We start from the raw sequence: 13,550 nt of genomic DNA, 5'->3' as shown, positions 1-13,550 counted from the left end.
TTTTGACACTCATTACACACATTTACTTCCATATACCTCACACAAAATTCAAGTGTAAGCAGCATAATGAAGTCTGTTTTTAATGTGACAGGAAAAAATGTAGCTCAAGCATAAAACATTAAAAAAAAAACCCTTCAAAGTCAGATTTACACTCTCAGATCATCTTCTAATATGGAAAGATAAAGTTTCACGGTGAGAAAGTAAATATGAGAAAAACATGTTCCTCTCAAAATGCCAGTTATGCATTATTCCCAGCTAAGTTTAATGTTTTTTATTCCCAGAAGGTATGTTCAGTAAATCCTCAAATAGGGAAGTAGAAAAAGTATAAGTAAGGGCCAAATGGCACTTATTTTCTTGTATTAAGACCATGTTAAATTATTTGAAATTACAAGATGTTGAAGATAAATATAAATCAATAAAAATTCCTGAATGTATGGTAGTTCTATTATTCCATGAATGTTTCCCTTCCACAGAACCAGTTTTCCAATGCAATTAAAATCAGAGAGATAGTGAAGCACAGGGGGAAAACAAATCAAGTTTTAGAGTCAGAAGAATTGGGTTTGGGTCCTTTACTGGAGTCTCAGCAATGCTGTGTGACTCCGTACAAGTCTCTTAATGTTTCTTGAGTCTCCATTCCCTCATCTCTAAAATATGGGGATAACATTATTTTCTCTGCCCTACAATGCAGTGGTTGTGTGATCTATATACTGAAATTTGGAAATTTCAAACACGTAACTACCAAATCCTTAGATATATATAAATATAAACCTTGTATTGTTCTATAGAAGTGAGAATATAGGGGCACCTGGGTGGCTCAGTCGGTTAAGTGTTGGACTCTTGATTTCAACTCAAGTCATGGTCTCGTGGTTCTTGGGTTTGAGCCCCAGATCTGGCTCTGCACTGACAGCACGGAGCCTGCTTGGGATTCTCTTTCTCCCTCTCTCTCTGTCTCTCTCCCTCCCCTCTTCCTCTCTCTCAAAATAAGTAAACAAACTTAAAAACAAAAAGGAGGTATAATAAATGCTTTAGGTAAAATTAATCAGGGTTCATGAGAGAGGGGCCAGAACAAAGCCATAGGGCCAAATGATTTGGAAGGGGTCCAAGGCAGAACCACATAAAGATTTTTAACCAGTCTATCCTTGCTAGAGAGCCCCAGATATTATTTTAACTGATGTCTGAATCTGTTATTGATAACTGTTTTTTATTTTTTTATGTTTGTTTATTTATTTATTTTAACGTTTATTTATTTTTGAGACAGAGAGAGACAAAGCATGAACAGGGGAGGGCCAGAGAGAGGGAGACACAGAATCTGAAACAGGTTCCAGGCTCTGGGCTGTCAGCACAGAACCCGACGCGGGGCTAGAACTAATGGACCACGAGATCATGACCTGAGCCAAAGTCGGCTGCTTAACCGACTGAGCCACCCAGGCGCCCCAATGTTTATTTTTGAGAGCGAGACAGAGTGTGAGTGGGGGAGGTGCAGAGAGAGAGGGAGACAGAATCTGAAGTAGGCTCCAGGCTCTGAGCTGTCAGCACAGAGCCCGACATGGGGCTCGAACTCACGACCTGCGAGATCATGACCTGAGTCGAAGTCAGATGCTTAACTAACTGAGCCACCCGGGTGCCCCTGCTATCGATAACTCTTAACATCATGAGCCACTTCGTGTATGGACCATCAACACTAGTAGGGAAACAACATAGATGATCCGTGCCACTGGAATGATGCCTAACATTAATCTGTGTATCTTTTCAAAGTAAAAACAAATAACAGCCTATCTCTATACTCTTTAGGTATTTGTTTACCTTATAAAATGTAAATTGAGTTTACAAAACATAAAAAAAAAAAAAAATCCACAGTGTTAAAAAGTGTGTCGGTACATCAGATGGCTATTTTGTGACGTTTCAGAATATTATCAATAGAAGCAACCTTTGAATATCTGCTCTAACATACATCTTCCAGTATGTATACTAAATTTACTTTCATGTAAGCCTGTATTTACCCTTTAGCAGTTATCACATACTGAAAAGACTTAAAAATACACATATATACATAGACACGCACACAGATAGATATCTGTACCACTTAACTAAACTTAGCTGTGTTACAGAATTTTGTTCCTAAAATTATCAGAAGGGATTCATTTTTAAAATACCATAATTATGAAGTAGATTAAAAGACAAAATTGAAGTAGCTCTTAAAAATTTATCTTGAGGGGCGCCTGGCAGGCTTAGTCGGTAGAGCACGTGACTCTTGATCTCAGGGTTGTGAGTTTGATCCCCACGTTGAGTGTTGAGGTTATTTAAATAAATAAACTTAACATGGGCATTTACAATACCCACATTTCCAGGTTGCTCTGAGAAACTTTTAATATGAAGAATATTTAGCAAAGTGCCTGCTCACTTACGGTTTATGCTCAGTAAGTGATACAAACTGATAACGGTTTTCTAGTCGTAGATTACTGCTCAGGTTAAAGAGCTTATTACAAACACTCCCCAAAAGCTTATTTTTCTATTTTTCTTTTATGATACATATATATTTTTCGCAATCACCCACTGCTAATTCTTTAATCAATATTAGATATTCTGACATCTACTGCTTTGATATAAAACATTTTAAAGAAGAGAACAAGAGAACACATGTATCATGATTTACCTGTTATAAAGTTTATCACAGTTCTCCTTTAAAAGTTCCCGTTCCTTTTCTAAGTCATTAATTCTATCCTGCAACTAAAATGAAAAGAAAATGACACATTAGGTGATTATCATATCAAAACTACATGGGGATAAAATAACACGAGAGGAGGCTAACATGTTTTAGTCTTGATTTTTAAATTGCAGCTGCTAACTACTCAACTAATATTGTCTGCATTTAATTTAGCACTGATTTTTTCTAAGTTGTTAAGTAAACACGAAATTAATATTTGTTTTAATTTAGTAGAAACGTATGCACTGCTTTATGCTGACATGTGCCAAAACTCAATAAAGAACGTGCTAAAAGTTTGCTATGAAGTCTGGGAAACATATTTTTTTACTTCCCTCCCCAATGAATTCCATCATTGTATTAATTTTGTGTTAATTTCTAATTGGCCCATTAAAAACAAAAGGATTAACCTTTCTTTTGGTTCGTGGCTCAAATAAATTGCGTTAAGCACAATTTACTCTGAAGACCTAATTTCTTATGTTACCTGGAATTTACAAAGAGCTGGCAGCACATCTTTTAAATAAATGAATGAACAGATAAAATTGTATACCTTGCTTTATCCTGATGAACGACATTTTTAGAAATAAACTGAGGGTTATCATTAATACCTTTATGACTAAAATGTAGCTCTCTGTATTTCTTTCTAGCATTTATGTTTAAAGTTTTATTCACCAGTATATTGTGTAGTTAGCAATCCTTTCCCATGGATGAGAGTACTCTTAAAATTCATTTCCATTTTGGTAATTCCCTTTTGATGCAAGTATGAGACACAGTAAAGATTCTCGCAAGATCAGAACAGAATGTAAGCATCTTATTTCATTGCTTTATTTCATTCTTTTTAAGAACAAATTTAAGAGACTACAGAAAGAGATTGTGCTCGCTGGGAGATGTGAGTCGTGATAATAATAGAAAGATGAGTTTTCAAACAACTTCCTAGGAAAAAAATTAAATAATTTCACAAAATTGCTGATGTTGCGGAACAGAATATCCTTCCTTCTCCCCAGAAACAGATGTGTATTCCTTTGTCCTGGTGTCTCAAATGGCTAATAAGATGTTAAGGCTGAGAAAGTTAGGTTCCACAGGTAAGTGCAAAATGTGTTTTCTTTTTCCTCAAGAATCAACCCTTTAGGTGAACAGTGGATATCAGCATGTTGGCACATATTTTTAAGCACTGATGTGCCTTGCACATAACAAACGGACTATATTTTGCTGTGCTCAAAGCACCGTGTATGTAGTTTGGGATTTTTAAATAAATATACTGCTTAGAATGTCTCTATTTTACTTTTTCAAAACAGTTACAGAGAAGTTTTAACACAACCAATGGCTAATAACCTCTTGGGAGCTTACCTCTTCTATTTTTCTTTCAGAAAATGTCACGGAATGTAACTGCTTCTCAAGGCTGCAGCATTTTAAACGCTGCTCTTTGAGTTGCATATTTAGCTCATCTCCATTTGCCATCAAGGCGTCATGGCTGACCCGGAGACTTCTCTGCTTCTACAAAACAAAATCTTTTTGAAATTATTTTTGGATTCCATGTTAAATAAGTGATTGCAATTTTATAAGTGAATTTACTCCTGAAGTTCACATTATACAGTTTATTCTTCACCTCACAATGTATATGTGCTACTTGTCCGTGGAGACACTCTTGACCCAAGTGTATAATTAGGAAAAGAATATAGTTTTCTTAGCACAGAGTCACATAATGCAAACTTTTTGTCTTTTATTTTACTTCCTTCTAGTTTTTGACTGGTTGATCGGTGACCAGTGAGTAAATTGGTTTTGGCAAATTTTTTTTCTTTCTGTTGTGGTTACAGTGGTTGGACATGCTGTCTAAAAATGCTGCCGCATGGGTCAAAAATAAATGCTGACCACAGATAATGAAACTTGAAAGGATTTGTCACCACAGCATATAAACAGCCTAACAGAAGGTTAGCTTCTAATTTTAATACAATTAGGTTAAAATTTTCAATTCAGTAAAATAGTTACTGAAGTTTTTTCAATTAAAGAATTTTTATTCTTATTTTAAGTAATCTCTATGCCCACAGTGGGGCTTGAACTCACCAACCTGAGATCAAGAGTCACATGCTCCACCGACCATGACATGAGATCATGACCTGAGCCGAAGTTGGACGCTCAACCGACTGAGCCACCCAGGTGTCCCTACTTTTTTTTTTTTTTTATAAATAAAAAAGGTGATGATATTAAAGTCTTTTCATAGAGACCATAGCCATAACATGTAATGGTTCATGTGCTAATTAAAATCACTTAAGTTCTGGGGCACCTGGGTGGCTCAGTCAATTGAGCATATGACTTTTGATTTTGGATCAGATCATGATCTCACAGTCGTGAGATCGAGCCCCTCATTGGGCTCTGTGCTGGAGGTGGCCATGCTTAAGATTTCTTTCTCTGCCGCTCCCTTGCCCATGTGCATGCACAGCATCTCTCAAGAAAAAAAAAAGGATAAAATCTGAAGTTCTTCAATCATTTAAAATAAACATAGCTATTGAGTAACTGAAGTTCAATTTTTGTTAATCTTGGTATTATAACACATTATCTTTAACCAGCTTTTCCTGGGCTTCCTACCTCATTCATTGAAGCTGTTGGTCTGAACCTGTCAAACCTTTCTTTACCCAACATCAGTCCTCAAAAGAGGAGCCTGTGCTATAACAGACACTTAACAATTGTTGGTACTGGAAGAAGTACCTGGCATCACTGTTAAATGGAAGTCAGGTGGTCAAAGTGACAGAAGGTAATATCATTGGTTTTTTTTGTTTTTCTTTCCTAATTCCCCATGTTAGAAATGGCCCTCAGCTCCATGTTTTCTGAATTTCCCTCTTGTATCTATAGGTAGACAGGGCTATTGTTTCCACTCTGCAATTAGCCTTCTTTCTTTCATAAACCCTCATATTCATACGGAAGACAGTTATTACTTTGCATTTAAGGAGGTTCCTGCAGGATGGAAAGCACAAACCAGAGTACAAGTTTAAAAATATTTATCTAATTTAATAGTAAATTTAGGCTTCCGATGACCCTATGCTTTCCATCAATTTACTGCTTTCCTGGTCTCAGTACTGCAGAGAAAGTACTGTTTAATATGAATTGTGTTCATCTGGAATGTTTGGGAGTTCATTAATTCCAGAACCTATGTTAATTACGCAGTGCCAATCAATAGGAACCTTCTGATGGCACATACACGTAGGGCCACAATCTTGTTAAAGCAACCATAGGGATGAAGGGTCCCAAGTATTGTCGACCTGAACGATCAAGAATTAAAAGAAGTACACTGACAGCTGCTGACATGACGGGTCTCAAATATTTTGTGATAATGGGAGACAGTGACAAAACAAAACACATCAGAGAAAGATTGAACAAAACCTGGCTACTGACCTATTTATAACTTGGTCTGTCTTGGCTATTTCATAAATGCTTAGAACTGAAGATATTATGCAAAAACGTCTAACCCTTCAGTGCTATGTGCCCGTATGAATTCAGAGAAGAGGAATTAAAAATAAATTTTCTTGGCATGAGATAATTTATGATAAATATGTTTATTATTTTAAGATGACACAGGTATTCATAAACAGTCCAACCGGTTAGTTATTTCTTTAGCTATTAAGTTAGAAATTACAAATAACACATGAAGTGAAATAATACATGTTTAAGAATAAAAAGAGCATCTTTAAAAATAACTTTTCAGTGTTACAACCATTCTATTTAAAAAGTATAACCTAAACACTCTCTTTGAACCTTTGTGTCTATGTATCACCATAATAAGATAAATGATCACAGTACCTCTTGAAGCTGAATAAATTTTCCTTCCAATACTGAGAGAGCACTGCTTTTCTCCACGAGTTGTTTATGAAGCTTAATCATTTCTACATTGTCCCGAATGTTTGACCTTCAACAATGTGTTTAAGAAAAAGAGAGACAGAGTAAAAAATGCAAGGCAAAAGAAAACAACCTGTGGTGGGATCACAATTTTTCACTACAAAGTTACCTAGGAAAAATGTGCACACTTGCTTATCAGTCACAGGGTTTTTAGCTTAACATACACTTAGGACAGATGCATTATTTAAAGCCAACCAATCGTTGCTCTTGAACTTTCATAAATTCACAGATTCTCAGGATTTGAAGGGAGACCCAAATTTGATGACTTGGGTCACCTCTCCGACATCTTGTAATGCGCGCTTAAAACCGTTTTACGGCATCCTGAAAGACGGTGCAAAAGGACGTCAGTTTATACAGCACAGCGATCGTGCCGCCCTGCACTTCGGACTTATTTGAAAGAGGACTATCCTACGGCCACTTTCCCCTAAGACAAAAATGCGCAAGACAGCCACTCATCTTCCTACCGCTCCCTTGAAACAAATGGTATCATAAGATTACCATTTATTGGAGTTTCCTCCTGGAGTTGCAACCTTTCAAAATATTTCCCCAAAAAGTGACTTAGCATTTCATACTAATAATGCCCAAAGCTGGCATTTAAATATGTTGCAGATGTGCCTTTAGCTGTAAGAGATCATTTAACGTCCACAGGGTATATAGAAACTCTATACGCTGCAATACTAGTTTGTATTTTTCCTACTGAGATTAAAGCAAATGTAGAATTTAACAGGAAGATCTTGTTAAAGGTTAATCATAGACCTAAATGAATACCCGTTTTCAAAAGGCACTTACTTGCCTGACAGAGAAAGGTTCTTTAATACGTTTTATATTCAAAAGTATTTCAAAAATTGTGAGGCCCAGTTTTAGACTTCATTCTTTTTTTTTTAAAAAAAAGTAAACATAAAAATTTTAGATTCAGAAAATTATTTCAGGACTTCAAGTAAGTAATTTTACTTCCAAAACTTTATCTAGTGTACACATATTGGAAAAATTGTCACAATGCCCTACTGGAACCAGAAAATGGACTACAAAGCTCACACATCTGTAAACCAGCTGAGGACTTGAAATACTTAATTTTCCTCTTTGATATTTGAAAGTTCATTGTATTTTGGCATCGGACAGTTAGTTGTCCTCACACAGAAGATAAACAAGTCCAAGAACCTGGATCGTACCCAGGATACAGTCTTAACACAATGTTAAAATGATTCTGTGCCGAAAACATGCTAACTAGTAGAGTTCTGAGCACACGTTCAGCAGTACCCCACTATGATTCCCCACTACGTGATCTGTACTCGCCAAAAACATCAGAACACGAAGGAAGAATATATTTTAAACAAGTCTAATAAAGACAGTATCCCCCCCCCCTTTTTTTCATAATTAGAAGTCAAAACATAGCTTAATCTGTTTTCCTCAGAATTACTTGGTTTGACCACTTGACAACGAGTGACAGTTATTCTATGCAAGGACAGAATCGTTTTCAAATAATTTCAAATCTTTTCTTATATTTTCAGTTGCCTCTGATATTTTATTCTTCCGGTTTTTAAGAATGTGAATATTTTCAAGAAAATATACATATATGTGTTTGAGTAATAATACTTGCTTAATGATATTAGCAAGAATTAGGTCCCAATAACCCATTCAGCCACCTAGGGTCACAGAAAAATAGCAGGTTTTAATTTTGAATTTTCCTTGCAAGGCCAAGGCTGCTAAGCATCTTCCAAAAACGCTCAGGGTGGTTTAACTGGTGGATGCTTCCTTGAATATTTTCCTTAAACTCCTTGAAGATCAAAATTTTCATTCAAAATACTGCCAAGAAAAGTGACTTAGTACTTTATGCTAGTAATGCCCAACAGGTGGGCACAAGGATGACCGAACTAGTTGGAAAACAACAATAATCATGTGGTGCTTTACACAGAAATCAGTTTGCGTGCAACACCTGCAGATGTCTTTAAGAATTATTTTCAAGTGTCAGTTTTGGGGGCTTTATCCAGGAGTCATTACTATGATTAGATATTTCTGAGGCTAACAGGGAGAAGGAAAGGACGACTGGCTGTTCAGCTGCAAGCGCTAAGACATAAAAGATCAAAATCAACAATGTGATCAATGTGGTCTGGCCTCTAGGAAGGCGTACAATGAAAAATCGTCTCCAACCTGACAACTGACTCAACATCCTTACACAGAGGAAATGTGATAAAAGCATGAGGGTGGAAATGAGAGGGACAAGAGGGAAGGGAATGTCACAAAAAGCTGACAAGGGATGTGAGGATGATAAGAGGCAAGAGGGGGCCAGGGTCGGTGCTTAGAGGCTTGTCCTAGACCTCTTTGCACTAGGAGGAGGGCCTCAGGTTGGCTTCCTTTGAAGCACAGAGATGGGGCTCATTTTATGAGTGGTGTTTTGAGTGGCCACCACATCCTACTTTCTTGCTCTGTTTCACGCACTGTGATGGGAACATCACATCTTCAGGAGGATGACGTTCTAACAGAAAGAACAATCCACGGTAAAAATATTCAGAGGAACTCTTGACAGTCCTGAAGCGATTCATACATGCTGCATTACACATGCTGAAATGATCTGCAAACAGATATCAAGCAGACTAATTATGTGCTTTGTAAAAATAAATTTCTCAAATTTTTCAACAAGGATTTTGAAAAAACCTTGGGCAATTAAGTTGGAAAATGCGGTTTCTTTTCTTTTTCTTGTTTTTTTTTTTTATAGACATATTATTTAGAATTATGATCAAATCTTCTACAACGGTTGGAAGAGATGTTGGCCCATCTCTAGATTAAAAACAAACTGAAATAAATTAGATTTTATGTTGAAAAAAGTAATCCAGTTCAACAACCTATGTGCCAAGTTTCCCTCATATAATTGGAAACAGTCAAGCAATAAACTCTGAAAAAGGAATTTCTAATGGAAGCCTTGAAAACACTTGACTCCAGCTTTGCTACTGGGTGCCATAATAAATCCAGAAACTTAAAACCTCAGATATACTGGAGAAGGAAAAACTTTCAGTGGAGCTATGTAATGTATAGTCTAATATGAAATCTTAAGAGGCAAAAATCTCCTCCAGTGAAAGTTTCTTATACTTCATTCCCCAGGCACATAATTCTCTCACTTCACCCCCCGAACCTCCATTGCCATTTCACTCTGTTACAGTAAAGATTATGAATGCTCAAGAAAGCCTCTTGATTTTTTTGAGGCAAAAATGTTATAATGGAGTATTTAACACCACTTAGAAGAGAGGGCTGTAGAATACAGAAGCTAGGCTACGAGATTCGGGACAGTAGTTGAGTAAAATATTTATGACAGAATGGAGAGGCTCTTTTTGAATAATAGTTTTAGGTTGACTGAACTTGGGGGATAAGGTTGAAAACAACCTTAAAATTAAAACACCTCTACGGTACATTTTTTTTTTAAACGGTGGCAGACATTATGTAAGTTTATTGTTACAAGAAATGTAGGTCATTTATAGCTTTTACTAGGGATACACAGACAACCATCACTAGCAAAGTAACAATACTGAGTAAGATTACAGAAGGTTGCTAGTAAACTAAATGGAATGGCTTTACTAAAATAGCTGAGGAAAGTCTATTTGAAATGCAACCGTTTTTGCTCTAAACTGCTACCTGCCTTCGTAGGTAAAAATAATGCTCTCTGTTTTAAGAAGAAAAAATTCATCTGTGTCTGTCTATTTGCCTCTGGATCATACCTTTCTCGTGGTGGTGGGTCCAAATATAAATCAGAGCTCAGTGTTTTCCCACTCTTGACACCCACAAGGAATGGAGAGAAACATTACGTCAAGCTCCACATGCATATAACCACTCTTTTATGAAAATGGAGGGAGGACTCTGAAGGACCGGTTGGAGGCGGGAAGACCTGAAATCCTAGCTGATTTTCTTAAAAGGATCATTTTGAAGATCAAGTTTAATGGATTCCAGCTAGTAATGGGAATCTGAGAATTATATTTAATATATCAAAAAGCCCAATGGGAAATAGAGATTCACCAGCAACTAAGTTGCAAAAGTGAAGGTTTTGTATTGTTTTTTATTAAAAAAAATTTTTTTTTAACGTTTATTCATTTTTGAGAGACAGAGAGAGACAGAGCATGAGCGGGGAGGGGGCAGAGAGACAGGGAGACACAGAATCCAAAGCAGGCTCCAGGCTCTGAGTTGTCAGCACAGAGCCCGACACGGGGCTCGAACTCATGGACCACGAGATCATGACCTGAGCCGAAGTCGGATGCTTAACCAACTAAGCCACCCAGGCACCCCTGTTTTTATTTTTTGACAGAATTATACCAAGTCAGTTCAATAAAACAGGTTATCTCATAATTATCAGAAGCAGTGATTGGCATGATATAGGTCTTTGATGAATAAAAAAAAAAGCACACTGAATTGATTAAATTAATAAATGCTGCTTATTCGGCAGACAAAATCTTTCAGAGACATGAGTTCCCTAGGGATAAAATTAGCTGCCGTTTAAAAGGTAGGGAAGAACCACTTGCCCGTTTCAATCGCTTCATTTCACAGTTGAGGTAGCTAACTGAGGCTTAGCGAAGTAAGGAATTTGGCCAGAGTCCTTATGTGAGGGAGCCGACAGTCAAATCCAATTCTAAAAGATCAATTCTTCCCACTCTTCTAAGTGGTCTCCTTCCTCTGAGATGTTCCTAGTTTTAGCTTTCTCTCCACTCTCAACTGTGCACTAACACACTAGTTTTACTATTAATTGTGACAATTTCTGTGGTTCAGATAAAGGGCTGAGAAAATACGTCAAGCTGCTATCACAGGACAATCTTAGATAATATTAATAATAAAAAACATGGGGATGAAAGAAATGGTATTTGAGTGCGATACTTTTCATTGGGCAAATTCTAAGGTATTCAAACAACAGTCCAAGCTTGGTGGATATATTTTTAAAAAATGACAGATCACCTGCCTGTAATAATAATGTGTGCGTGGTTATCCCCAGCCCCAGTTACCCTTCCATCCAAGGACCAGATGTGCCCTCTAAATTAGGGGGCTGGGCAATCAGACAAATACAAATTGAGGGGTGTTCTGCAAACAACTATCAATGGGCTGGAAATGGGGAACCACTCCAGAATAATGGAAAGCTAAAAGACAGGACAATTAAATTCAATGTATGATCCCTGAATGGATACTAGATCAAACCAAAGCAAAACAAACCACAACCAGCTATTGGGGAAAAAAAAAAAAAAAAGAGTTATAAAGGGATACAGTTGGGAAATTTGAATGTGGACTGTGTATTAGGTGATGCTACTGTATTGTTGAATGTCTTGAATGTGATAGCCATACTGTAGTTATGTAGGAGGATATCTTTGCTCCTAGAGGATACTTAGAAGTGTACACAGGGTGAAATGATACATGCGTCTAACTCAGATTGGGGGTGGGAGGGAGGGAGAGAGAGTAGAGAGGAGGAGGAAGAAGGGAAAAGGCCTCACGTGCAGGATGCAGAAGAGGCTTGTGTCATTCACAAATATGCAAAGGGGTGAAAGGTACGTGTGAGTGTTCACACGACTATCCCTAAGACTTTTCTGTAGGTTTGTAATTTTTCAAAATAAAAGGCTGGGGAAGAACTTAAGAGAGCTAGGAAGTAATCCCGCATGTGCCTAGAGGGGAGAGATGGGGCCCTTAAAGCCAAGTTGTTTCTGACACTGCATGGCTGCAAAAGGATTCTCTGTTTTGAGGTTTGACAGTCTGCTGTCAACCAAAGGGAAGAGGGCAAGTCAAGAGTGTTTGGAACATTTATAGGTTAAATTTCCTCCACTGGGATATTAGGGAACTTACATGATTTTTAATTAAGAAGGTAAACACTGTAACATTTACTTAAAAAAAACTACTTGGTACAAACTAGTTACACATTTGGTAAGAGTATAAATATTTTTGGAGTTGAAAAAGCCAATAAAAGGTAAAATCATTCTGATTTTAATGTTCACGTACATGTGTTCACTGGTTACTGCTTTGCATTTAATTTAAGACGGCCTTTTTAATAAGCAGAAAATGTGCATTTTTATATTGTTTAAATTTTAATATGGATTTTTGTTCAAAACAACACAGACATTCAGGCTACTTGTAAATGATACAAGATTTTTTGCTAATGAGGCATTATGTAGAACATATGCAAAAATCACAACTCAGTCTTCCAAAATAGACCACAATCACAGGAAAAAACATGATTTTAATAAAAAACAACAGCACTGGGCTTTTACTTCAAAGCAATTAAGGGCTTTGGATAACCAACAGTTTATGTCAAGTTGATGCCAAACCAAACTGGTCTATTAAACACATACTACGAAGAGTTTCTGTAATATTCTATGAAAAGGCTCTTTGCCATAAATATCAAGCACTGTACTCTGAAGATTACAACTACGTTAGGTTCATGTTTGAGAACAAGGAGCCCAACATCCTGATCAGACTTCTAGAATTTCAAATTTGAAATAATGTATCCGTGAAAGAGAAGTTTAAATATGTTTTCCATTTTGTGATTTTTCTTTACAGTAAATTATACCAAGTTTTATATTCTCCCCAACATTTTTTTCAACAGTTTTCCATTAGTCTCAAAAAATTGCTGTGACACATAAAATTTTGAGCTATGTGTAAACATACAAGAAAAAAAGACTTAAAGACCTTTATTGGAAGTCATTTCTTCAGTTTTCAACAACTGTATTTCAAGGAACAATACGCTATTTACTAAAGTTTATTTCTTTGGCCTCTGCAGCAAAAGTTCCTTTACCTGTAATACTCATTTTGTTTCTACTTCTACTTCTTGATGTGACAAAAGAAACTGCTACTGAGGGAGGGCCATAGTTTAGCTGTTAAGGTAAACTCGTCTAGGTGCATATATTGGTGTCTCTTGCTGACAATATTTGTAGGAGAAAACATGCATACCTGTCTATCACTCTATTTCTTCTGCTGTTCTAGTCCTAGGATTGAAGGACTTTTGGAT

The 13,550-nt window shown here is 36.8% G+C and overlaps 1 protein-coding gene across 4 annotated transcripts in view; it reads right to left on the bottom strand.

Annotated features, from left to right (window-relative positions):
• RPGRIP1L (RPGRIP1 like) overlaps positions 1–13,550 on the bottom strand; it is a 91,564-nt gene that overhangs the window by 62,200 nt on the left and 15,814 nt on the right. For all 4 annotated transcript variants that reach the window (XM_047836371.1, XM_047836369.1, XM_047836372.1 and 1 more), the window contains 3 exons: positions 6,494–6,599; positions 4,049–4,195; positions 2,654–2,727 (listed from right to left, as the gene is read on the bottom strand). In XM_047836371.1, coding sequence (XP_047692327.1) covers positions 2,654–2,727; positions 4,049–4,195; positions 6,494–6,599 — 327 coding nt within the window. The remainder of the gene's footprint in view (positions 1–2,653; positions 2,728–4,048; positions 4,196–6,493; positions 6,600–13,550) is intronic.

The sequence above is a fragment of the Prionailurus viverrinus genome, chromosome E2 (assembly GCF_022837055.1).
Source record: "Prionailurus viverrinus isolate Anna chromosome E2, UM_Priviv_1.0, whole genome shotgun sequence".
Classification (NCBI taxonomy): Eukaryota; Metazoa; Chordata; class Mammalia; order Carnivora; family Felidae; genus Prionailurus; species Prionailurus viverrinus.
This window is presented reverse-complemented; position numbering and strand designations above follow the sequence as displayed.